This window comes from Arachis hypogaea, chromosome 7, assembly GCF_003086295.3.
Source record: "Arachis hypogaea cultivar Tifrunner chromosome 7, arahy.Tifrunner.gnm2.J5K5, whole genome shotgun sequence".
NCBI classification, from domain to species: domain Eukaryota; kingdom Viridiplantae; phylum Streptophyta; class Magnoliopsida; order Fabales; family Fabaceae; genus Arachis; species Arachis hypogaea.
Window position 1 is genome coordinate 7,155,778 of NC_092042.1, and position 26,348 is coordinate 7,182,125.

A 26,348-nucleotide genomic window follows, 5' to 3' on the forward strand; every position below is an offset into this window, starting at 1 on the left:
AAGGGTTTAAGGATATATCCAGAATTGCCAATGATATGAATTTTTTTTGTAAATTAATTGAGTTTGAGAAAAGGATGTCAAACCTTATTACTTGAATTGATAATAACGGCGATGATTACACAAAGCTATGCAGCAATGGCAGCACCTAGGTAGCATGGCAGAGACAACCAAAGGAAATTGAAGAGATTGAAAGAGAAATAGCGCTGGAACGCGACTGTGAGGGAATTGGAATCCTAGCTCAGAAATTGAGTTTAGTTAGTAAATAAATATAAAGGGATAGTATGGTAAATTAGAATATTAATTTTATTGAATAAAATATTTAATTTTTTTAAATGAAATATTCTGTTAATATTTTTAACTAAATGGATTAAACTGTACATTTTACAAATAAAGAGGAGGAGACTGTCATTTTAGTATTTCTCAGGGGAGGAGAGTGTCATTTTCCCTATTGTTTAACATAAGTAATTATCAGGACTTTAAAATAATAAAAATTAATTGAAGACAAAAATATTCTATCTGAAATTAATTAAGACCAATTTGAGTGTTTAATATTCATATAGCTTATGAGAGATGCTGAATAATTGAATTAAATTCTTAAAACTAATGTTAATAACTTTTCATAATTTATATATATTTTGTAATGTTGATAGAATATGCAAATTAAAATTTTCTTATGTGATGTTAGTAAATATAAGTACTTATTTTTAAAATAATTTAACCAAGCATCATAAACAATAATTATTTAGCAATTTTTGATAAAACTTTCTTTTAATACTATATGCCAATCAAACTCTATATCCTAATCAAAATTACTCATTGACATGAGATGATGACGTGGCAATTTACGATTGGACGAGACACGTTGGCACACGCAGAGTCCCTCAGGGACGAAGGCGTTTTATTACTGTCGTTGGTTTTCTTCTTCGCTGCGCTGATTCAGTTCCGAAGAGAGTGATCGAAAACATAAACAGAGAATGACAAAGTTTCAATCTTTCGTATTTGTTGTTGTTTCTGCGCTGATTTTAATCTTCCAATCATGCCCTTTTGCTGATGCACTCTATGGGCCATCATCACCTGTGGTTCAGCTCAATCCATCAAACTTCAAGTCCAAGGTGAATTCAAAATTCTTCCAAAGTTCAATATTTGAACCCTTTAAGCCCTTGATCCCACTGTGTTTCCAAATGGGTATTGCTTTGAAACTTCAAATTTTGCATCTTTTTTAGTTGAAAATCATCTGGGCTTTATGATCTCCCCCCCCCCCCCCTCTTCTTTTCTCTTCCATTAGTATTTTATTTAATTTATTATTTTATTTTTCCCATTAGTGAATGTAGTAGTAAAATGAATTTAATTTTGGCATACAAAATCTTTATAATGTTAGTTGGATTGATGATTTTTTCTTGCAAGCAAATGTTGTTGGGATTTCAATTTGGTAGCTGAAAACTCATTGGGAGTTGTTTCGTTGTTGTATCACAATGTTGTTAAGTTTCTTCATCAGAATGTATGTCAGTTTCGCCTTAGGTGGATGAAATATTGTGTTTTTAATATTTCATTGACATTGTTATGAGTTACCTTTTATTTATCCAGTTAATCATTAGAATTTATGGTTACTATTTGAATATTTGCAGGTTCTTAATTCAAATGGAGTTGTCCTAGTTGAATTCTTTGCTCCTTGGTGTGGCCATTGTCAAGCTCTAACTCCTACATGGGAGAAGGCAGCTAATGTGTTAAAGGGTGTAGCTACTGTGGCAGCACTTGATGCTGATGCTCACCAATCTCTCGCTCAGGTTACTCATTGTTCATTTCTCCATAACTTCCATTTTAGGTTTGATGAAATGATGACATCTTTTTAATAAATAAGATATGACTCCTTTGTTGTTCATTTCTTGCAGTAAGTCTTTTTCTGGCATATGAACTTGCTATAATGCATATTTTACAATTCCTACACTATGTATGTTAATGAGTGCCTTTTATACATCATCAATGTCTTTGTACTTTTTAAATGTGATTAACTACACCTCTCAGCACTTGCCATTTTGCATATTTGATCGAAGAACCTAGTGCACAAGAATTAAAATGTTTTAAATTTTAAAGTTTTACTTCCTATGGTTTAACACTACTCTTTGTATGTAAAGTTTTTTTTTAAAAAAAATATCTTTGTTGCATTGTTCTTTTGTGAATTTTCTTGATGAAATAAGTGAGTATGCCCTTGGAGATTCTTTATTATCCTCTTCCTTTCTTTTGCATAACATCTGATTGTTCGCAATTGGAAATCTTTAGCGGTTAGGATGTCATTTTTTGGATATTTTCTTCATTTCTAATGATAAGTTTATGTTGACAGTTCAAAGAAATTAAATTTGTGTCTTGTGCTATTTCAAATCACTTTTAGGAATATGGGATTAAAGGATTTCCAACCATAAAGGTGTTTGCACCTGGAAAGCCTCCAGTCGATTACCAAGGAGCAAGAGATGTCAAACCAATCGCAGAGTTTGCCCTTAAACAGGTTTGTTGGAATCTCTTGGTTGTTCTCGTATTTTTGGCAGAAGAAAAAAATTACCATTTATGTCATATTGGACTTTGGGCAGACTAGATAGATAGCTTGTGTGTTTGATAAACCCTATTTCTATGGAATATATCTAACAATATCTCATTATAGGAACAGGTTGAGACAAACTTTAAGCAGACTAAGAGACTATTTAAACTAGTTTTCCTTAAACACGTTCAAAATTCAAACTAGTTCTCAGAGTTGCCAAACTGCCCCTATAAATAATTTCTTTATGTTCAGGTAAAGCAACTTTTGAAAGATCGGTTGGATGGAAAGTCAACAGGAGGATCAAGTGAAAAGAAAGAAGAAACCAACGCTTCAGTAGAATTGAACTCCCGCAACTTTGACGAATTGGTTATCAAAAGTAAAGAACTTTGGATTGTGGAGTTTTTTGCACCTTGGTAAGTGTTGCCTATGCTTTAAAAATATTCCATAGATAGATATCATTATATATAACCTCGCCGAACCTGAGGTATTTATACCTTTTTATCCGTAGTTCTCATAAAATCTATTGTCATTTCTCTCTTAAAGGTGTGGCCACTGCAAAAGATTGGCTCCTGAGTGGAAGAAGGCGGCCAATAACCTCAAGGGGAAGGTTAACTTGGGTCATGTTGACTGTGATGCCGAGAAGGTAAGAATACAAAATACGTAACTAATACTATAATACGCCCTGCATTCCATAATATCTTTCAATATGGAAATTCAGTACATTCATAACTCAATGTATAAATTATGAAGACACCAAATTACAATTGATATATGTTATGGAACGGACGGGAGTAAGAACTAGTGACTCTTAAATTCATCATTGATCAGAGGAAAAGATTTGTATTTTCCTCTTAAATTTCTATTGTTCTGATGGGGTGGTTGTTCTCAGTCCCTAATGAGCAGGTTCAAAGTTCAAGGGTTCCCAACTATCTTGGTATTTGGTGCTGATAAAGATAGTCCAGCCCCTTATGAGGGTGCAAGAACTGCTGCAGCCATCGAATCGTTTGCACTAGAGCAGCTAGAAACAAATGTTGCTCCCCCGGAAGTGACGGAGCTACATGGTCCAGTAAGTGGTTTCCTTTCCATCTTTACTTGATTTTGGGATTTTTAGTTTGAATGAGATCAATGATGTACCATATGCCTTGTTTATATAGGATGTTATGGAAGAGAAATGTGGTTCTGCCGCAATCTGTTTTGTCGCCTTCCTTCCTGACATCTTGGATTCCAAGGCAGAGGGAAGAAACAGATACATTCAACAGCTATTATCAGTTGCGGAAAAATTCAAAAGGAGCCCCTACAGGTAAGTAAAGAAGGGTTGGCTTTTGCTTTTCATCCATCCGTTAATTGCACCTTGTGAGAAATCTTTTCATGTCAAAATTGTTTGTTAATTCCATCCATGTTTAAAAGCTATAATATGGATTTAATTTTTGGTGGCTACTCATGTGAAGATGTCTTCATGTAAAGATGATAACTAAAATATAGACATATTATGTTAAACAGTTTAATCAAACATGTCAAATCATCTAACAGTTCTCATTTATCACTTCACGGATATCTTCATGTCAGATGTCATTTTAAATTTTTATGTATTGGCAGTGTAATTTTACATACTTTCAGTCATGTAGTGTCACATCAATGGAAGTGTTTGACTTAACTAACCACCAACTTTAAATTCTTACAAATGCAAACATCTGAATAACAACCAAGTCTGGTATGAATCAGACAATGTCATAGTATTATATTATAGTTAATATTTATTGAATTTTTTTCCTCTTTGAATTTGTGTTTTCAACAGCTATGTGTGGGCAGCTGCTGGTAAGCAGCCGGATCTTGAGAAGCATGTCGGCGTTGGCGGCTATGGTTATCCAGCCTTGGTGGCCCTCAACCTCAAGAAAGCTGTATATGCTCCTCTCAAGAGTGCTTATGAGCATGAGCACATTGTGTAAGTTTCTTCTAATTTTAGCCTAAAATAACAAACACTAAGAACTCCTTCTAATGAAATGAAAAAGTATTTAAATATTCGTGGGTTTCTTTTTGTCTCCAGTGAATTCGTGAAAGAAGCCGGCCGAGGCGGCAAAGGCAATTTGCCACTCGGAGGCACCCCAACCATTGTAAAAACAGAACCATGGGATGGGAAAGATGGAGAGATAATGGAGGAGGATGAATTTTCACTTGAAGAGCTCATGGGGGAAGATTCCTCAAACAAGGATGAACTGTGATGAAATCATGAAGGGAATTGATACAGAATTTGAGGTTCCAAGTCAACCGATTTTGAAGTTAGAGCCTTGGAGGCAATGTTAGTGTACCAGGGTCATTGTTTCCATGATGATTAGAGAGGAGACTACCTTGAAGGAATATAGATTGTTGTCATGATGTTGTGCTGACTGTTCTTTTTCATGTTCCAATCCAAAGACCAATTGGTGATCTTTTGAGGAGCATAAAATCTGATATTCAATGGAACATATTGAGAAAATCTTGTGTTTTGGTAATATAAACAGTGCCAAGGTTAACCTCTGTTATTTTTAGATAAAATTATACTCTGATTTTAGTAAAAATTAGTCATATCAAACACACATATCTTGCTTTGTCATATCATTCATATTAAGAGGAAAGAATTAGTATAATATTCTATAGAATATAAGAATAAGAATAATAAATATGTTGCATAACTTAAATTACTACATATTATTAAAGGGTGGTATAATTTACTTATATTTTATTACCTTATGTAAAAGATAAATAAGCTAAGTCAGTTAACTGTTATCAAGCCATCTGCATTGATTTAATAAAATAAAGTAATTGCAACATAAAATAAAACCAAACGCTAATGCCAAACCCTTTGATATAGATATTGAAACTGGTTACACTAGAATTCGCTATCTCCAAAATTTCAACCATGAAAGTTTATGTACCTACATCTATAAACATTACATGCAAAAACCTACACAACCAAGTACCTTGTGCTTTACTTCCTAATTCTAATGCACTCTCCAGTCTTGAAATTTGGAGGGAGCATCTCTGGAATTCTAATCTTTTAATCCTGTCTATTATTGTTTCTATTTGGTTCTGAATTTTGTGGGAATCAGGATGAATTCTAAAAGTTAGCATTGTGTATCTTCCATAAACAATCTCTTCTTAAAGGTGAGTCTGTAAATATGGCTTTGATGAAATCTTCCACCTACAAAGAGATTACCAACAAAAATGTAAGAAACATAAGTTGCGACAACAAATTAAGAAGCTTATATCAAACATGGTTCCAATATTTTTAGTTCTATAACAATGACTAAGACTGTAAAAGAAACGACAATAGTTATTTCCCTTCTTTTCTTTTTCTTTTTCTTTCTATTTTTATGGTGAAGCACTGGATAAAAGAAATAGTTGTTTGAGAATTTTATTTTAAGATTGAAAACTTCATCCAGTCTATATTTAGAAATTTCAAAAGTTATATTTAGTTATAAAATTACAAAAAACTCACATGATTAACTGTTGGAAGGTTCTGTATCAAATTATGATCATGGCAAAAGTTTCAAAGCATCTAAGAAAGGGAATGAAATTTATAGTCGCAAGTGATGAAGTCATTGATCATTATACCTCAGTTATTGTAAAGCCACAAGAGATCAGTTCTTTATTCTCCCAAGATGCTGTAATGGATTTTAAAGGCATATCTAACAATTCTGAGGCACATGAAAGATGAAGAAATTAGTTTTGAAGAGATGAGCTAGTGATAGATAATCAGACATAACTTCTAATCAAATAATTACATATATGACGGAACATGCCTGATAGTTTGCGGATTTTACTTAAAGATGGTATAAGGTTATCAAGAGATTCTCCAGAGAACTCGTGCGATTTCTGATCCATGGTGGCCAGGGAGTTGAATAAAGGTGATAGGCTTTCCAGCATTAACTGGATTAGTCTTTGTAGCTGGAAATGTGAGTGGAAGTTATTAGACCAACTTCCGAAACATCAATGGCACAATTACAAGCATTACTTCATAAATTCAAGGAATAGAGTATAGACTCTACCTGTAAAGTCTCATCTGCTGCCATGTCATCTAAGAGGAGTATATCTCTTGCAATTCTTGAGAAAACCGACTCTATGACTGTACTCATGCTTTTCCGGTAAGTTGAAGGAAGCAAGAGTGGCTCCCATATGATACGCACTTTCTCCAGGATGAACACAACCTAAACAAGACACCCAGCTTCATGTCATTTATGAAAATTAGAGGAAATCAGCTTGTAGCTTGCAAGAATAAGGAATGGAAGAAAAGCAGGAAAAATGAAAAACCTATAGGTTAATAAATGATATCATCCACACATTATACTGGCAAGAAAATTTACCTGCTCTATGCTGAATTTAGCTGACTCAAATTCTTTCATCTGATGGGTATTTTGAAATCCATCAGCACCATCTATGGCCTATAAAACAATGTGTAAAAGGCTTAAGGCTGTGAGTAAAACATAACTTCATGGATATGAGATATCCCTACAGATGAACAGGGATTGTAACAGAGCCAGTACCTCCTTCAAGTTGTAAATAACACGATGAACTTGTCTCTGCAGTATTCCTTCTGCCAAAAGCTGAAACCTTGGAGCCAAATCAACAAAGACAGCATGCTCTTTCAAGGAGCTTGGAAAGTCTGTTCGATACTGAGACAACAGCATCCAAATGAATGAGCCATGGAAAAACAACCAACCAATATATAAAATACACAAGGTATACATTGCATATCCATATCAATTATTTCATGTGATTTACAAAACAGAGCCAGTAATGTAAGCAAATGCTACAATCTACTATCAAAATAATCCATGTGAAGACGAAATCAGGAGGAACAAAAAAAGATCCTTTTTGATTAAAAATGTTATGAATTTACTTCATCTTTAGTTAATGTTATGAATTCACTTCATCTTTAGTTATTGAAGTATGTTTACCTCAAATGCAAGACCAAGTATCTCTTGTGAAAGATAAAGACAGTCATTATGCATCAGAACAGCTACTTGATTGATGCCATCTAGCTGCCTCTCTAGCTTCACAAGTCAAAATAGAACTTATTACTGTGAGGCCAAAGCATACAAAGATGAAATTGAACAGTCAAATACAGTGACGACTGAGAACTCCGAAGTGACACTAACGTCATAACCACAATAAGCATATCTGCCAATATATATATATATATATATATATATATATATATATATATATATATATAGTAACATTTGACATTGGACATAAAATTGTTCGTCTTTCATAAAATTCGCACTATGAAGTAACTGATTGAAGAAAACTAGCATGGACTGACCTTGACAGGGACAACAACCTCATAGAGGAGTATAGCATCTCTAGCTGCACGATAAAATTCCAATGCAACTCTTGTAGATGACAGACAAACATCCTGAAAATTAATAATTCATTTATTAATGTGAAACTAATTGTAGGTCAACTAACTGAAAATATTTATATGAATGCAATTTAAGTAACCTTACACTAAAAGTATGATCATACTAATAATTGCATGAAAGATGAATATATTAACAAATCATGCACTTCACCATCTCCTGGTATGTTATCAAATCAAATCATTCAAAGTCTTCACAATCTAAGTTCAGTACTACAAAATTACTTATTTAAATCTTCCAACATCATGGATTCCACCAGGGAAAAATTGGTTATTGGAATTTAGTTTCCTTTCTCCATCATGTCACACAATGTACTTCCAGCAATATTCTTTTTGGAAAAAAAAGAGAAAAAAAGAAAATACAATTCTTTTTTAGAATACCTGCAGAGTCTGATGAACTAGCTCCATCAATTGTTTGGCTGCTTTGGATACTAAACACCTTTCTGACAAGAAAAGCAAATCAACCACATGGCTGGATGATTGCATAGAAGCTCCATCATTCTTCCCAATAGAACCCTTCCTTGTATACTCCTGTAGCAATACTCTCCATCAATAACTAGAAGATTGAAATAGCAACAGAACAATTCGCCCAGGCTGGAAACTCACTTGAGGTATGGAAAAGTCACACTCTAGGAGCAGATTTCTAGCCTTTGACATGATCTCGGTCTTTTTCTTGTGTGCAAAGTGAACCTCAACATCATCAGCAAACTTGCTCAGTCTGCTATCATTGTCATCTGATGCGGAGATGAACTTAAGGTCTTTTAAAGCAGATTCAAATTCAATTGTACATTTGACGATTTTCTGAAAGTCGGGAAGTTTTGATGCATCTGTTGGTACAACCTGAAACCAGACACCTAGAGTGACTATCTGCAAGTGTTAAATACTCACTTACACCATGGTTCTTAGAAACTGAAAGTGAAACTATCAATGAAATAATTGCCCTAGTTCATAATACAGCCCAAGGATATGATCAATTCATCAAGTATATTTCATTGATTGGGATTAGTTACTTCTGAGCTTGCATATCATGAAGTAATAACTAGGTTCAATCCAATTGTCAACTGAAAACAATTAGTATACAACTCTTAGAATAGTTTCAACTTTCAATGCATGGATACAGTCTCGGTTCAATCAGGATTCATATAAATAGAGCTTACAGGCTAACCTTTGAAAGAAAGCTGGATATTATCAGCTCTGCTATCCTTGGCCATGTTGACCTTCCAAAACACCGGATCCAAGAATCATTCTGGAAGCAAATGCTCCTGTAAATGAATTTGATAAACAGCAAAATCCCTGAATAAAGCAACTCCCCAGCAACATCTTCATGCTGAAAATGGAAATCATATATTTAGAAACAAACTAGCAGTGTAATTTACAATTCTTCAATTGAGTCTAGAATAAAACCAAAGCACACCTCCGCAAAGAAACAAAGTAAAAAACACAAACACACACACAGGTGCACATGCGCACAAAAAGACAATAATCATGAAATGGGTAAATCATCAAGTTGATACCAATACTGTGCAGAACATTACATTCACCTTATTATCTGGAGATGGAACTAGCTTCAGTACAGCTGATTCAGGATTCAGTTCCTCTATAAATGAAAGAGGTTGCCCATGTTTTACAAATGGATTCATAACATGCTTGATCATCAAATCAGCAACTTTAGCAAGCCCATACTCTAGAATACCAACTGCCTACAAATTGCTTTAAGTGAGAGGAAGCAATAGCACAAATAGATAAACCTGAGCTTATCAAATTTAAATAGATAAACCTGAGCTTTTCAAATTTAAAATTTACATCACCGCAGTAATGAAATTTACACAAAAATAAAAGGAGATAAATTAACTTACATCCATTGCCTCCAGAACTGTTTGTAGCTGAACCCCAGTCAGATTCTCAACTTGTAAGTGATATCTAACTTCAACTTGATTCAAGTCCCCATCAAATCGCACAGACTTTTCCATTAACTTCAAAAGGACCTCTTGAATCTACAAACCCAAACCGAATTCCTCTAAAACAATCACAAACTAAATAAAAATCACAAATTATCCAAACGTCATTACTATCACAGAAATAATAGGAACTGATTATATGAGTAAACCAAATTACACCTGTACTTAGTCTCTGCTCGGGGCAAAGACATAATGATGAAACAATGCAACACATAACATCCATGAATATTTGTCTCTGTTCATTTTAACATTTTCATGCACCAACACTGATCCATTCACTTCACTCTATCTTCATATGAATTAAAAGATTCTCAGCATCTCTAACCAGTCAAAATAAACATTCAACATGAACGAATCATTAAAGGTAATTCTTTTATACCTCATCAAAGCACTGAAACCATTCCTTCCGCAAAAATCCATACACCAATGGCTCTCCATCCTCAACACCACCATTACCATTACCAACATTTCCACTAACCCTAAGTGCCACCTTCAGCTCCTTCAACCCTTCAGCAGCGAAGCCAAACCGTCCATTCCTTAACGCTTCCCTAACACTCTCCAACATCTCATTCGTCGCAAGAATCGTCCTCACCAACCCTAACAGCTCCCTCTTCACCCTCAGCTCCTCCCTCTTCTCCCTAATCTCCGCCACAACCTCGCGCACCTCGGCATCGATCATCTGGTCGGAGATGAGCTTGAGGACTCCGGCGATGTCGTCGGAGAGAAGCTGGGACTGGGAAACGGCGTCATTGGCGAGAGAAAAGAGTGACTCGAAGTTGTCGCGGTGGGAGAGGATGTAGGATTGGACCTTGGATCGGATCTGAAGGGAATGCGATTCTAGTCGCTGGATGAGGAGGCGGAGATCCGGTGCGGAGAGCGGCGTTGTTGGATCGGAGAGGTCGTGCGCCGAGAGGAGATCTCGGACGTTGATCGCGTCGAAGATCGAGTCCATCGGACGGTTGAGAGAGAGGGAGAGGTAGATTGAGGGTGCAGGTAGCTGCAGTTGGATAAAATGGAGGCGTACGGTGGTGATAGTTAACGTGCGCCTTCGTTTGGGGATGTTTTGGGTGAGAGCTAACGTGCGCTCCGCGAGTGATGAGTGATGGTTGAGAGTTGAGACTGGTAAACTGAGTTTGGACTTCATGGACTGGAACGTGCGTCGTTGTTCGTGTGTGTCCGACCCGGTTCACAAATGGATCCAGATCTTCAATTGTGATTTTTATTTAATTAAATTCTTTTGTTAATCTTTATAATTTTTTAAATTTATAATTAAATTTTTATATTTTAAAAGATTTTAATTAAATTTTTATACTAATTTTAAATTTATAATTAAATATTTTTAATATTAAATGTTATATAAAAATTTTATCCACCTTACAATACTAACGAATATATCTTAAATCTTTGACATATTTTATTATGTTAAAATATTTTTTAAAATATTAAACACATAATTATAAATTTAAAATTGGTATAAAAATTTTAATTAAAATCTTTTAAAATATAAAAATTTAATTATAAATTTAATAAAATTATAAAAATTAATAAAGTAATTTAATTTTTTTTTATTAAACAAACACTTAAACCGGTTGTTTGGATCGGATCCTATGATCTGAAATATGGATCCAATCCTTGGATGTTAAATTACAGTTACACCCTCCCTCCAAAATTTAAATTACAGTTACAACCTCACTCCCCTCTCCCGATACTCTATAGGCCACTTCAGCTTTCAAGTTTCAACGGCAAAATTCAATCTTCTTCAGCTAAATCCGTTTCCAATGCTTCAAATAAATTTTGGGCATTCCTCACATTCACCGAAATGATTCTTCACCTCAGTCAAAATCGCTCCTTTCTCTTCGTAAACCCTAAGCTACCACCACCACCATTTCAACCACAAACCCGGTTACGTTTTTCCTTCAAAGCTCGAACCTTTCGAGTTTTTAACTCCACCCATATCGCTACTTTGAATAACTTCTCTCCTGTTGAGTCTAAACGCGTGCCTCGTCATGTGAAAATTGAAGCTCAGCGTGTTCTTATGGATTACTTGCATTCAACACGTGGCTACAGCTTCTTGGATGCTGAGTATATCAGTAAGAATTGCCCCAACTTTGTTAAATCTTTGATTGCAAATATTTTTGTTGGTGGAAATGATGTTGATGTTGATGTTGATGGTGTTGCTCATTCATTGAGGAAGTTTCTAAGGTACAATCCCATTAACGAGTTTGAACCATTCTTTGAGAGCATAGGGATTAGCCCCTCTGAGTTGCAAGATTTTCTACCTAGTGGCATGTTTTTCTTAGCTGATAATTCTGCTTTGGTTGATAATTTCCATGTTCTGTGTAACTATGGTGTACCTAGGAACAGGATTGGAGAGATTTATAAGGAAGCAAAAGAGGTATTTGGGTACCCTAAGGGGTTCTTGTTGGAGAAATTTAGAGAGTATGAAGAATTAGGGCTAAGTAAATCATTTATCATCAAGCTTGGTGTTTGTTGCCCTTCAATTTTGGTTGGTGATCATCATGGTGAATTTGTGGTGGTTCTTGATTGGTTAAAGAGAATTGGGATTGAAGATGATTGGATTGTGAGTTACATGTCTTGTTCAAGGACATATAGTTGGAAGAAAATGCTTGATGCTATTCAACTTCTTGATGAAGTTGGTTATTCTGAGGAACAAATGCACAATTTGTTCAAGGCAAATCCTAAATTGTTATTGGAAGGTTTTGGGAAGAAGCTACGCATGTTTTTGGTTAGATCACATAAGTTAGGTGTTAAGGTGAATGTTATGTATTCCTATTTTATGGAGTATCCTCATATACTATTAAACAAGTGTGCAAAAAATTTGTTGAGAGTGATTGATATTTTGTGTGCTATTGGAATGGAAACAGATGAAATTGCACAAATTTTGTCTAATTACATGCATCTATTCAGCACACATTCCTTCAAAGGTCCGAGAACTGTTATCTCGGAGTTGAAAGTTGAGAAAGCCGAATTACTCCAAGTCATAAAGGACGATCCACTGAAACTTATAAGTATGGCTTCAAGTTCGAAAAAGAAGAGCCCCAAACAGATATCAGTTTATGATCCGCGCAGACATTTGGACAAGATCACTTTCCTGCTGAAACTGGGGTATGCAGAGAACTCCGAGGAGATGGCGAATGCATTAAAAGTGTTCCGAGGGAGAGGTGATCTATTACAGGAGAGGTTTGATTGTTTGGTAGAAGCAGGTTTGGACTATAACAGTGTGATTGGAATGATAAAAAGAGCTCCTACGATTCTGAACCAAAAGAAAGATGTAATTAAAGAGAAGATTCATTTTGCCACAAACATCTTAGGCTATCCCTTAGAAAGCATTGTGGCATTCCCAACATACTTTTGCTATGATTTGGAGAAGATTGCTCAGAGGTTTTCAATGTATGCATGGTTGAAGGAGAGGAAGGTAGTGAATCCTTCCTTAACCTTGAGTACCATAGTTTCATCCAATGATAAACGGTTTGAAAAATATTTTGTAAATGTGCATCCTCAAGGTCCAACCATTTGGAAAAATATAAAGAGGTTATCAAAGAAAAACAAGAACAAGTAGTAACAGCTCCTTATTTTGTATTATTTTCCTTAACATGTTAATTTTTACTAATATATACAAGTCTTACTAACTCCTTTTACCTAAAGGGAAGCCGGGTGCACAAGCATCCCACGTTAATGCAAAGTCCATTAACCTAAAATGCCTTGATATTTTTTCTGTTTGAAAGATAGGAAATACCTCTCAAATGAATACGGTTTCTGTTTGCTACCCACCATAAGTGATGAAATCAAAAAGGAATATAAGGAAAAAACAAGTTATATAAAATTCAAAAAGGGTACAATCTTTAATATGTTTTTTTGCTCACACCATATGCAAATTCAGTGCCTAAAAGTACATATTGAGATTCCCTGTTGCTGATCCTTGATCAGATTTACTTCTATTATATGCATTGAACTGCAAAATCTTTGATTAGATAATACCATTGAATTGCATGGTAATATGACCTTGCTTGATATAATAACTGTGCAATGCAATCAGAGTTATCAATCAAAACATTGAAACATTTTATATATTCACTCTGCTTTGTATTAATGTTGATTGGGATGATAAACCACATTCAATAATAAAAGACTGTCATAATAACAAATCTTATCAAAAATAGGTTAGTAGATTGAGTTGGTTGAGAGTTGAGATATGCAAAGTTCTTTGTCTGTCCTCCATAATGCACTGAACCAATGCTGTGAAAGTTATGGTCCCTAACTGAATTTGTGACTTCTGACATTTCACTTACCTGATATTACTTTAAAGAGTAATGTCTTTAATTATGCAGAATTCTTTGGTGTGAAATTGGTAGCTATAAATTCCTTGAATTGAAAATGGACATTCCTGTTATTGGTTGGTTGGTAGGTGCTGTTTCCTATAATATAATATATGTCCATATAATTTTACAATCATGTAGGTCAGATTCCTAATAGCAGTTACTTTCTTTTTAATCTTTTTTAGTAAACACAGAAATTGGCCTAATTAGTCTAATTAGTTGGGTACATTGCCTGTACTTTTAACACAAATTAGGATGAAATTTTTCCATATATTGACATAGAACCACAGAAGTAGCATTCAATTATATTACTAGAATGAGGAAGTGATATGCTTATTCATCTAACTTTCATTCCCATTTTTAATTAAAAACTTTAATGGTACAATAACAGAGCAGATATGTCATATATGAAAAGAAATATAAATAACTAGAAACAACATGAGGCACTTTTTAATTTTAAGCACATTTCACAGTGAATGTGCTGTATTAACATTATATATTATATATTATACAAATATCTAAACCCAATTATAATCATTCACAAGCCTAACATGGCATGACCTCACATCTCATCAATTCCAACTATAGAGGAGGAAACTAGAGGAAGAATAAGGGTTCATAATAAGATCAAATAAAATTTCCCTAGTAAGTAATAAGTGGATATTATTTAGTTATAACTATGATAATTATTTTAAGAACTGAGCTAAAACATGCTTAACCACATAATCAGCAACAATGCTATTGGTTCTCTCAGTTGGATGAAAAGCATCCCAGAAGACATATTTGGTGGCATCTGAGCAACTAAACCTGTCTCCTCTGCTGCATGCATATCCCATTTCAAACATTCCAGTCCCACAACATGCCACTGATGTTGATTGAAACCCTACATATAGAGAAAATTATGTTAATTATGGATTTCCAAAATCAATACTAGCCAATTTTCCTCTGTGGTATCAATAATCTATAATTTTTTAATCATAAGTAAAATTTGTAACTACCATCTTATATATGAATCAACTTTACATTTATGATTAAAATAAAGTCTAAGTATCAGCATATATAGACCAAAATCACAGAAAAATCACAAAAAAGTTTTATAACCACCAAAATCATAAATAGTTAATTTTATAAGAATAAAAAGTTATTTAACCCTAGATCATTTGTAAAAAATATGCACATATTCTTCATGTGTGTTTGCAAATGCATCAATGAGAACCTAATTTTCTAATGCAATATTATTTTGGAAAATTAAATGCTCCAATTTCAAAGGCCAACACAATAGGATCATAATCCTATAATGTTATCCCATGCTAATGTATTTAAAACATAGATTTACTTTGAGTATTATGAATTATTTTCTTACAATAACAGGGTTGGAGGCACACCGGATGGTGGACTGATTCGCTTATACATGTATATATATAGTTGAAAAATAAAGTAGCTTACCAAATGTAGAAGGCTTCTTGATCATATACAACAAGATGTAATAAGGGTTAGAGAAGACCAATCTGATCCCAGGAAGTTCCTTGTTGAGATTAATGGCCAAATTCCTGAGCTTATCATTGAACTCCAATGCAACATCATTGTAACTTGCAACACAATCATTTCCACCAACAATGTTTGTGGTTCTCTCCAATGGCAAGCACCCCATTGGAGGTAACCCACCTAGTGATATCTTCCTAGCACCAGTTGCATAGAGATTTCTGATGAAATTCCCAGCAATTGAAGCAAGAAAGTTTTGGTATTGCTGTGGTGTGTATTCAGATTCTCTGCCACCTGGCATGGTGTAATAGTTTTCTAAGAAATCATTTGTTCCTAGACTCATTATGTATAGTGATTCTGATATGATTTCATGTGCCTTTGTTTCACCAACATATGTCATTAGCTTTTGTTGATATTCCTTGTAGTACTCCAATTGCTTCCATAATGGTATCACAGACTGCATTCAAATTAAAATTTTGGATCATTTTTCTTAAAATTTAAGCAAAAATTGACTTTCTACATTTTATCTATATATACTTATAGTCTTATATTATACTATACAAAAGGGATTGGCCAACTGAAAGAAATTTGGTGTACAACTCTTTTTTTTTTTAAAATATCTTTTATCATATAAGTATTCATATATTTATATATTTTTACTACTACTTATAACACTTGAATATAACATCTTTTAGTTATTATTTTTTATTTTTTTAATATATACATAATAAATACATTCAAAACTTCAACTTTGTATATTTTCATAAAAACTTTTGAATAAGTAACTTTAATATGTGTTCTTAGAATATATATTAGTTAAACTTTTTAAAATTTTTATATTAAATAAATAAAAAATAGATTAATAAGAACATAATAACTATTATAATAAGCTTAGCTTCTTTTTAAAATTATAAATTTAGTGGTTGCTCATTAAAAGTAAAATAATATAAATACAGAAAGGGAGGGAGGGGACCTAAATATATGCCATGGGTGAGGAATTTTTTTGTGTTTTTTTTTATGTATAAAATAAGAGAAATAATGTATATCTGCAGTTCTGCACATCATTCTGTATTGGACACCATACTTAACACATCACTTTCACATAAATATTTATATCGTCTGATTTAGATATGCACATACATGTGAATCTCCGCTCCATACCTTTACATTACTACATACATTAATAATACTTTTACCATTTCTACATATTTCACGGGTTTCAAAGACTTTTCCCTAACATTATGAGTGATACCAAAGTTAGTAGTAACTATTAAAAACAAGGAGACAAATTAGAATGTAAAACGTAATTTTAATTTTTAAAAGCATATTAAAATAAGATCTTATGAGAGTTTATTAAAAAATATTGATTGTTATGTATAATGTGTTTAGTATGTAATTTAAGATTGAAATATAAACAAATTTAGTCAAATGTGAAATAAAAAGTTTGATTGCTATGTGAATATCTACTTAAAATATAAAGTGATTACACATACGAAGATATTTTTATGTAAAGATAATAGTTACAATATAAATATATATTATGTTAAGTAATTTAATTAATTATATCAAATTATTTAACAATTCTTAACTATTACTATTACATGAAGATATTTTTGTATAAATAAATTGAATAGAGTATTTATATATAAGTAAATAGTCAAAATATTTCCCAAATTAGTTTTTAATTTTTTTTAATCAAATTCGTCCTTAAAAGATATTAAATGTTGATGTGGCATATTACATGATATTACATTGTTCAGACCATACATCTGACAGTCTTAGTTAGCTGCTAACATAATAAATTTATGCAATTAAATCAAATCAACTCTAAATTGAGGGAGATTATGAGACATTAAAATCTTTCAATTTGAAGTTAATTTGATCTAATTTCATAAACTCATCATCTTAATAGCCAATGAGAATTGTTAGGTGTGTGTTTTGATGTCACTTAACGTATCATATTATATCAACAAACTCTACATCCTAAATAATGAAAATGACAAAAGGACTAATGATCAATTTAAAATTTGTTAAGGACAAATTTGATTAAAAAAAATTTAAATACCAATTCCAAAAACAAATGATCTTTCAAAAATAAATTTGATCATTTACTTATTTATATATAATTATTTTTGTCTCAATATTTATGACATGATGTTTTTCCAATAAAAATAAAAAACAGGACATGATCACATAATGATGAGAAATTACCAAAACATCAGAGGTTGCATTGTCATAACCAGTGGCAGCAGAAGCAAAAGTAACACCAGTGGCAAAATCAGTAATATTGTACTTAGGATCCAAGTAAGCAGGCACAAATTGTTTGAGTCCAAAAGCCTCAGAAATGAAATCAGTGGGTATTCTTCCATTGCTGAACCTCCCAGTTGCAACCCCACCTTCAAAGTCACGTCCATATGGCTGGAAATTGCTCCTAGCAATTGTTGGAATGAAGTTGTTGTTCCCTGCATCCACTGATGAATCACCAAACACAATTATTGCTGGAACATTTGCAGCAGCACCACCATTACTTGTGATCATGATCATGAAGACTAGAAGGATGAACATTGGAATGTTGTTGTGGAGTTCCATTATTTTTGAGTGTGAATATGATGAATTTGGAGTAAAGTTAGTTATTATTATAAGGTAAGGTGGGGGTGAATAAGTGAAATAATAAATATATATTAATTGGTTAGGGACTATTAATGGAACCTTTGATCTTTTGAGGTTTGGGTGAAGAAGTTGTTGGCAACCATAATTGCTTAGGCAAGCCCACAGTTCTTTTGGATGGCTCGCCACATTCAAATTAATCTAACCTTCACTATCTCTTCTATAATTCCGTTAACCACTTTAATCATATTCTATTTTTCGAAAAAAATTTTAATCTAATTATATCGCATTCTAAAGTTTAACATCGACCCAATCCGTAACAAAAATATCAATCAAATATAATATTTAACCAGTTTATAGTTTATAACTATTTAATAAAACAAAAAACATAAAATTAACTTCATATTAAAATTAAAAACAATAAAATTATAATAAATTTTATTTATATAATAAAATTATTTTTTGTTAATATTCTCTTTATTTGATAAAAAAATCCAATCTATAAACTAAAAAATATATAATTTCTTAATTCAAAAGAAACTTTTTTAGCTAAATTAGTTTTTTTAAAATAAAATAAAAAATAAACGAATCAGTTTGTTTAATCCGTTATATTGATAATAAAGAATTCAGATTGAAAAATTATGCCTCATGAATAAAACATACTTAAACAGACCTACCTCGTTAGACAAATCAAACCTAAATATATAGATCGAGCTAGCTCGTTTGTTAACCCTACACCCGATCTTACTTGTAATTAAACTATTCTATTCTATTCTTAATTTGATCTATTGCGGGTCGAGTTGCCAACCTTATATCTACGTTAGAATTAGTATTGTTAGTCCTATTCTTAATTCATATTTATTTATTTTAGATTCTATTATCAGAAATTCAACTTACTTAGTTTAATTCTATTATATGTCTCACAACTATTAAGAATAATTTTTTTTAGATAATTTATAAATATGAGATATTTTTCACCTTATAATAAACTAGTTTTTGGAATTAAATTAGATCTACTCATTTTAATTTTAATATGGTATCATCAGAAGCGAATGTAAAAGAAGTGCATTTTAGCTAAGGAAATAATTAACCTTAATTAATCTTATATATGTTAGTCTAAGAATATGTTTGTGGGTGATTGGTATCTAAATTATTTATATCATTGAGAATATAATTCGATTAAATCCCGCTTCAAGAATTGTATGTAGTGTCTCTTTTATTTAATAAAGGTAACAGAGGAAATAGATAGGAATCATGCAGATAAAAAATTAATATATGTTTCTAGACATGAGAGACCTTAATAATGGCTTAATTTGTGTCCTCAGGAAGAGTTTTCGTACAAGTGAGTCCCTAGATAATTTAAGGAAGAGTGAATCGGAAAAGAGTTTGTGCTGTGAAATGAACCCTTAAGTATTTCTTTTATTTCAATTAACTAAAGAATAAAAGAGAGATCTATTTTAAAAAGAGGAAATGATAATGGTTAAAATTCATTATTTTAATTTTGTTTTCTCTAAATATTTATCTGGGTATATATTCAAAAAAGACTCTTAAAAATTTGCGTTATATGTTTTTGTCATTATAAAAAAATTTTTACGTAAAAATTCTTAAACTTTACTTAGACAAATAATTAAGTCTTTAAAAGTGTGATAGAAAAATTTATATATTTTATTTTTGTAAAATTTAAAAATTTTAATAAAATATTTTAAAAAAACAAAAATATCCGATGTAATATTTTTTAGAGATTTATTTAGATATATACTCTCATGGATCCACTATTTTATTAGTTGATTATAGTGTTACCTAAAAACAATTAATTTATTCTTTAGCAAAATCCAACTAAAGATTTGACTTTGAAGCAAGACCCGAAAAAAAAAAGTGGGAATTGAATTATTCGACAATTGTGTATATATATATATGGCTAAGTCTCTGGTGGCCATACCTATGGTAATTAGTGGTGGCTATAAAATGCACTTTTAATAAAATTTAAAGATGTGCTTATGTGGCAAAATCAAAACCACACATTCTAAAGCCACACTTTTCACTTAAAACCGTAATTTTTCACAAAGAAAAGCGTCACCTAATAGAAAAAAGTAAATTAGAAGATTTAAGAGAAAAAATAATTAAGTTATCAAAATTAATAGATCAAAAATTAATGATTTTAACTAATGTTAACTGTAATGACACCGAATTCTTAAAATCAATACAAAATGATTTTTCTCAAAATCTTTATTTTACTATAAGTTTTATTGAAGGACTTCAAAAACCTGAAAAAACTTATTTTTCACACGGAATTTCTAAAAAATGTTACCATGGAAATGATTCCCCACATTTATATCATACTTTTAACCCACAATTAAATTCTATAGTAGATATGCTTGAAGAAATATTAACATCCATAAAATTTCAAAGAAATAAGGAAAAAGAGAATCCCAAGGAAGAAAAATTTCAAAACATAATCAACATAACAGATTTAAAAGTAAAATCACCACTAAAATTATGAATATTGAAGAAAAATTAGAAGAAGTTACAATGCTTTTTAAACAATTAAAAATGGCTCAAAAAAATAATATTATGGAACAAGAATTTCAAATAGAAGAAGAATTAGTAAATTCTGAAAATATAGAAAACGAAGAACATATCTTAGATTATTCAAGTGACGAAGAACTAGCAATTCCAATACAAGTTAAAAATGAAGCTGGAACATCTAAGGATAATCAATCTCAATTTAAATGGGAAACAAGTTTTGATAATTATGCTTTTAAAAAAGGGTTTATAAATAAAGATTCAAAATATACAAAAATACCATCAAAATACGTCCCTAAAATCCAGGAAATGGAAGGAGAAAGAATGCTTGACTTAGACTGTAAAAAGAATGAAAAAGAAATTTTCGAAAATTGGTTGAATTCCTTTTTATTAGAAGCTTTTACTAATCCAAAGCTTAGTGAATTGTCTGGAAGAAATATTTGGAATTACATAGGGTTTCATACTAAAGGAACTATAAGAGATTATATGACATCAATAGAAAACCAAATAATAGAAGATTTAGCAACAAAAGCAACAGCTTATGATAAGATATTATATATAATGATGATTCTATATAAAGAATTTTTTGGAAAAAATATTATAGATAATAAACAAGAAGTCTATAATAAAGAATATCAAGAAGTAAAAAACCATTTAGCTAATATTCAGATATATGATCTATGCAATGTGGAATCTTCTATATGCGAATATAGAATACATTATTACAAATTAAAAGAAGAAGATAAAAATCATTATCTTAGTATGTATATAATAAAACTTCCATATCCTGCTAATGAATTTATAATGGGAAGATTTATAAGAGAAATAAATAGAGGGACAATTGAAAATAATTTTGGTAGAGCAACCTCTGCAATAAGAGAGGAAATAAAAGAACGTTGTATGCAAGAAGCAACTCAAAAAAGATTTGCGAATATAATTAGAATTTGTTGTCAGGATAATGAAGAGATACCCCAAAAATATAGTCTTAATAAAAATTTTCAAAGAAAAAGAAAATATCAATTTAGAAAAAGAAAATACTATCCAAACTGAAGAAAAAAGAGGTATTTTAGAAAAAGAAATAACGATAAAAACAAAAGACAAAAAAATGACTATTGCCCGAATAAAAAAGAAAATTGTAAGTGTTGGTATTGCCAAGAAGAAGGACACTATGCAAATGAATGCCCGAAAAAGAAGGATAAAAAGGATCTTACTAAACAAATAGAAATTGCTAAGTCTTGTTTCATGGAACTATTAGAGGAATCTGATGATAACTTAGACTATATTTTTGAATATATCTCGGAAACAGACTCAGAGACTGAGTAATAATGCCACATTTATTACTATAAAAATAACAGAAAAGTTTATAAATGCTTTCATAGATTCTGGAGCAACACAATGCTTTGCTAGTTCAAATATAAAACTTGATTGGAAAAAAATTAAAGAAACCATTAAGAGTTAGAATAGCTGACAAATCAATACATAAAATTGACCAAAAAGCAGAGATGGTTGAAAATTTTATTCAAAATTATAGGTTCATTATTCCATCAATATATATGTTAGATTCTGGAATGGATTTTATCATAGGAAATAACTTTTTAAAGCTATATCATCCATTCATTCAAGAATTAACATATATAGTTTTAAAAGCTCCACACGATTCTTCAATAAATAAAAAATCAAAACGTATAAAAATACCAACTACTACTATAGACAAGATTCTAAAATTTAAAATATTTTCTATCTTAGAGACATGTTATTTAAATTTATACTTTCAGATAAATATTCCGAAAAATAATCTTGAAATAAAGATAGAAGAACTTTTGGATGAAATTTGTGCTGAAAATTCTTTAGATGTTAAAAATACAAATAACGAATTAATAAGCATTAAATTAAAAGATCCTACAAAAGAGATAAATGTTCCAAATAGAATTCCTTATTCCGCAAGAGATAGAGAAGAGTTCTCATTAGAATGTAGAGATCTTTTGGAAAAAGGAATTATAAGATTAAGTAAAAGTCATCATACGGCTCCAGCCTTTTATGTCGAAAACAATAATGAAATTAAAAGGGGAAAACGAAGAATGGTTATTAACTATAAGAAGATGAACGAAGCAACTATTGGTGATGCTCATAAACTTTCAAGAAAAGATTCTAAAAATCAAAGGAGCAACTTGGTTTTCATCTCTTGATGCAAAATCAGGATATTGGCAACTTCGTTTAGACGAAGAAACAAAGAAATTAATTGCTTTTACTTGCCCAACAAAAGAATCAACAAGTGTTGCTCTATGAATGGAATGTATTACCATTCGGATTAAAACAAGCCCCAGGTATTTATCAAAGATTTATGGAAAAAAATCTAAAAGAATTAAATGAATTTGTTTTAGTGTACATTGATGATATACTAATTTTTACAAAACAGGATAAAGAAGATCATCTTCAAAAATTATTAATAGTTTTAGAAAGATGTAAAGAAAAAGGATTAGTTCTTAGCAAAAAGAAAGCAAGAATAGCAAAACAAGAAATAGAGTTTCTTGGATTAATTCTATCTACTCAAGGTAAGCTAAAACTTCAACCAAATGTTCTAGAAAAGGTAAATTTATTTCCTAATAAAATAGAAGATAGAAAACAATTACAAAGATTTTTAGGGTGTATAAATTATATTTCCGATCAAGGATTTTTAAAGAATATAACAGAATATACTAAAAGCTTATTTCCAAAAATAAGTACTAAAAAAGAATGGAAATGGGATGAAAAAGATAGTATGCAAATTCAAAGAATTAAAGAACTTTGTGAAAAACTTCCAGAACTTTATATTCCAGAAGAAAATGACTACTTAATAGTAGAAAAAGATGCTTCAGACATAACCTGGTCAGGATGTCTAAAAGCTAAGAAAGCTATAAAAAGTTTGGAACAAGAAAAAGAATCACTAGATTCTAAATATTCCCCAAAGGAATTACTTTGCAGGTATATTTCAGGGACTTTTACTCCAACAGAACAGAGATATACCACTCATGAAAAGGAAACTCTAGCAGCAATTAAATCTCTTAAGAAATGGAAAATTGATTTACTACCCAGAGATTTTACATTAAGGACAGATTCAAGTTACCTAACAGGTTTCATACGATATAATTTAAAAGTTGATTATAATCATGGACGATTGGTAAGATGGTAATTATTTTTGTTACAATATCCAATAAAAATTGAATATATTAAGGGTGACAAAAATGTTATTGCAGATACATTAACAAGAGAATGGAGTTCGTCTACAACGCATTAGATCAAGAAATTCAGAAATACGAACAAGAACTCGAAAAATGCAAGCATTGTCAGCAAATAAGGACACAGATCCAATCCCTCAAGAAGGCCATCGAAGCAATGAAATCAACACAACAACCAAAACCATCAGAGTTCAGCTAGCTAAGCGTGGTGGACAAATCAGGTGAAGAAAAAATTTCAGAAAATAAAACAATTGCTGAAATTATCAAAAAATCCACCCAAGATAAAAAATATTATGTAATTTATAATGGCCCCATGAAAGGAGTATATGATGCCTGGGAAAAAGCAGCACCATTTACACATCAATCAAGGATAATTCATAAAGGAGGATTTTTAACACTGGAAGAAGCAAAGGAATCTTTCATGGAATATGAAGCTCTTCATCCAGAGCAAACCCTAAAAAGAGCAGATAAAGCTCCAATTCAAACCCAAAGAACAGGAATAATAAGAAACATTCCTACAAGAGCTGAAATCAAGGAAAAGAAAAGGGTCTGTAGATCAAATCTCAGAGAAACCCTTAACATAGTCCTAAATTGGACTGAAGAAAAAAGGGCAATATTGGGATATTATCCTATTGCCAAAGAACAGCTAACAAAGCTGGTTATATTTCCAGATGCTTCCCCATCTGACACCTATTAGTTTTTTCAGTATGGATTAATTGATACAATTTTAATTTTTAATGATTTAAAAATTATTAGTGAGTTTCCTGCAGGATTCATTGATGCAGTAAAGAGATTTAAAAATATGATTGACAACATAAATCCAAGGGATATATCCCTAAAATTTACGAATAGTCAACCTATTTTTAATGAAGAAGAAGAATGCTTGGTTCCAGCACATCAAGTAATCTTCATGTCTGTCTTCCCAGGAAATTTTCAACCAATTGATCAAGTTCAAGATTTAACAATCTACAGTCATGAAGGAAGACTAGCCAGCACACTAGCAAGGGTCTTCGAAAGAACTCAAAAGATAACAAGGGAATCTCACACAAGAATCAATTATAAAAGCAGAAATACTTTGCTTGTGTCCAGTAAAAGGAATGCAATTGAAGAAAGAGAGATGAGACTCTTAGTAGAATTTGAATCAGCATTCTACAACTTATCTGGACTCTTAGAAAATCTCCCCGAAGGGATAAAGAGGAATCTCTGCTATTTGATAAAAGACAGAGAAGACCACAAGTGCCAGCTATGTGTCTCAGAGTTATCTGAAGAAAGCAATAATGAAACTGAATCAACCCACATGATAAAGGAAGAAGACAACGCATCTGAAGGTCACATAATGAAAGAGGAGGACAGCACATCTGAAGCATCTCTCAACATTATTGCATAGTGACGTAAGTGCTTAAGTCATAGAGCACCAACAATGTAGCTGGTGCAAGATAATAAACAATGACGTAAGCAATGACGTCATAAGAAGGGTAAGGATGGGGATTGTCCATCAGACCCAACCATTTTAAATAGGTTGCTTAGGCAATTGTAGAAATCATCAGAAAACAGAAAGCAGGAGGCTAAGAGTACTCATATGCTAGGAGAGCAAGGAGGAAGCTGCCGAGGCGATTCTGTAGTCTGAAAAAAGAATTCCCTTAGGAAAAAATAGTTTTAAACTCCCCTCTGGAGTTAATATCTATAATCTCCCCTCTGGAGATAAAAACATCTTATGTAAAATATACTAAATAAAGAAAGTTTTTTCTCCAAAAAGGTACGCCTTTATCCTAATCTCTTAGTTATGAATTATTTAGAAAGCTTAGAATTAATGGAAGAATCTGATTATTATAGATTAACTGCTTTATTAGATAATGAAAAACAGGCTGTTCTAAAAACAGAATTAAATCTCAAATCAAATGAAAATTTTAATAAACAAAATCTTTTAAAAGAAGTTTTTAATAGAAAAAATATAATATACTATGGAAAAATTCAACTTGAAGCCCCTATAAAGATAAAATTCGCTAATGGAGAACTTGAAATAGCTTTGATAAATGATGAAGAATTGAGTAAACAGATTGAGAAAATTAAGGATCAACAAAAAAGATCTAAAATTGGATGGATTCATATTAGTACTATACAAGTCTTAATCAAATCTACATATATGAAGGGAATTAATTCACCAATAAGCTTAGCAATCTGTGATAAAAGAATTACTGATGACCCAATAGATCAAATAATTGGAATTGTTCATGAAAACTTGGCAAACATAAATGTTAAATTCAATGCCCATCTTGGATACGCTATACCTTTATCAAC

The 26,348-nt window shown here is 31.7% G+C and overlaps 4 protein-coding genes across 5 annotated transcripts; 2 read left to right on the forward strand and 2 right to left on the reverse strand.

Moving 5' to 3' along the window:
- Positions 1-796: 796 nt before the first annotated feature.
- On the forward strand, positions 797-5,062 carry LOC112702275 (protein disulfide isomerase-like 2-3). The gene is made up of 9 exons (XM_025753247.2): positions 797-1,112; positions 1,626-1,784; positions 2,387-2,500; positions 2,783-2,943; positions 3,074-3,173; positions 3,420-3,596; positions 3,685-3,830; positions 4,326-4,472; positions 4,575-5,062. The coding sequence occupies exons 1-9, from the start codon at positions 975-977 to the stop codon at positions 4,747-4,749; spliced, it is 1,317 nt and encodes a 438-aa protein (XP_025609032.1). The 5' UTR covers positions 797-974; the 3' UTR covers positions 4,750-5,062.
- Positions 5,063-5,342: 280 nt separating this feature from the next.
- LOC112702276 (centromere/kinetochore protein zw10 homolog) lies at positions 5,343-11,015 on the reverse strand. Of its 2 annotated transcripts, XM_025753248.3 has the most exons (14): positions 10,266-11,014; positions 9,785-9,922; positions 9,470-9,628; positions 9,094-9,255; positions 8,535-8,768; positions 8,310-8,459; positions 7,833-7,925; positions 7,465-7,560; positions 7,051-7,179; positions 6,871-6,948; positions 6,556-6,714; positions 6,310-6,454; positions 6,122-6,204; positions 5,343-5,708 (listed from the first exon to the last, which is right to left on the reverse strand). In XM_025753248.3, exons 1-14 carry the CDS (start codon positions 10,836-10,838, stop codon positions 5,625-5,627), a joined length of 2,283 nt encoding a protein of 760 aa, XP_025609033.1. In that variant the 5' UTR covers positions 10,839-11,014; the 3' UTR covers positions 5,343-5,624. The 2 variants fall into 2 exon arrangements, with proteins under 2 accessions (XP_025609033.1, XP_025609034.1); XM_025753249.3 differs by lacking the exon at positions 9,470-9,628 and having other exon boundaries at positions 10,266-11,015.
- Positions 11,016-11,591: 576 nt separating this feature from the next.
- Positions 11,592-13,551, forward strand: LOC112702278 (transcription termination factor MTEF18, mitochondrial). The gene has a single exon (XM_025753250.3). The coding sequence runs from the start codon at positions 11,706-11,708 to the stop codon at positions 13,464-13,466; it is 1,761 nt and encodes a 586-aa protein (XP_025609035.1). The 5' UTR covers positions 11,592-11,705; the 3' UTR covers positions 13,467-13,551.
- Positions 13,552-14,670: 1,119 nt separating this feature from the next.
- On the reverse strand, positions 14,671-18,513 carry LOC112702279 (GDSL esterase/lipase At2g04570). Its single transcript, XM_025753251.3, has 3 exons — positions 17,917-18,513; positions 15,670-16,162; positions 14,671-15,106 (listed from the first exon to the last, which is right to left on the reverse strand). Exons 1-3 carry the CDS (start codon positions 18,292-18,294, stop codon positions 14,910-14,912), a joined length of 1,068 nt encoding a protein of 355 aa, XP_025609036.1. The 5' UTR covers positions 18,295-18,513; the 3' UTR covers positions 14,671-14,909.
- Positions 18,514-26,348: the final 7,835 nt, after the last annotated feature.

Coding starts and splice junctions, on each gene's coding strand:
- LOC112702276 (XM_025753248.3), bottom strand. CDS start 10,838: ATGGACTCGATCTTCGACGCGATCAACGTCCGAGATCTCCTCTCGGCG. Junction 9,629..9,784: donor CAGTTCTGGAGGCAATGGAT/GTAAGTTAATTT, acceptor AGCAATTTGTAG/GCAGTTGGTATTCTAGAGTA. Junction 8,460..8,534: donor GTGACTTTTCCATACCTCAA/GTGAGTTTCCAG, acceptor GTATTGCTACAG/GAGTATACAAGGAAGGGTTC.
- LOC112702278 (XM_025753250.3), top strand. CDS start 11,706: ATGATTCTTCACCTCAGTCAAAATCGCTCCTTTCTCTTCGTAAACCCT.
- LOC112702275 (XM_025753247.2), top strand. CDS start 975: ATGACAAAGTTTCAATCTTTCGTATTTGTTGTTGTTTCTGCGCTGATT. Junction 2,501..2,782: donor CAGAGTTTGCCCTTAAACAG/GTTTGTTGGAAT, acceptor CTTTATGTTCAG/GTAAAGCAACTTTTGAAAGA. Junction 4,473..4,574: donor TATGAGCATGAGCACATTGT/GTAAGTTTCTTC, acceptor TTTTGTCTCCAG/TGAATTCGTGAAAGAAGCCG.
- LOC112702279 (XM_025753251.3), bottom strand. CDS start 18,294: ATGGAACTCCACAACAACATTCCAATGTTCATCCTTCTAGTCTTCATG. Junction 16,163..17,916: donor ATGCAACCTCTGATGTTTTG/GTAATTTCTCAT, acceptor ATTTGAATGCAG/TCTGTGATACCATTATGGAA. Junction 15,107..15,669: donor CAAGAAGCCTTCTACATTTG/GTAAGCTACTTT, acceptor CTCTATATGTAG/GGTTTCAATCAACATCAGTG.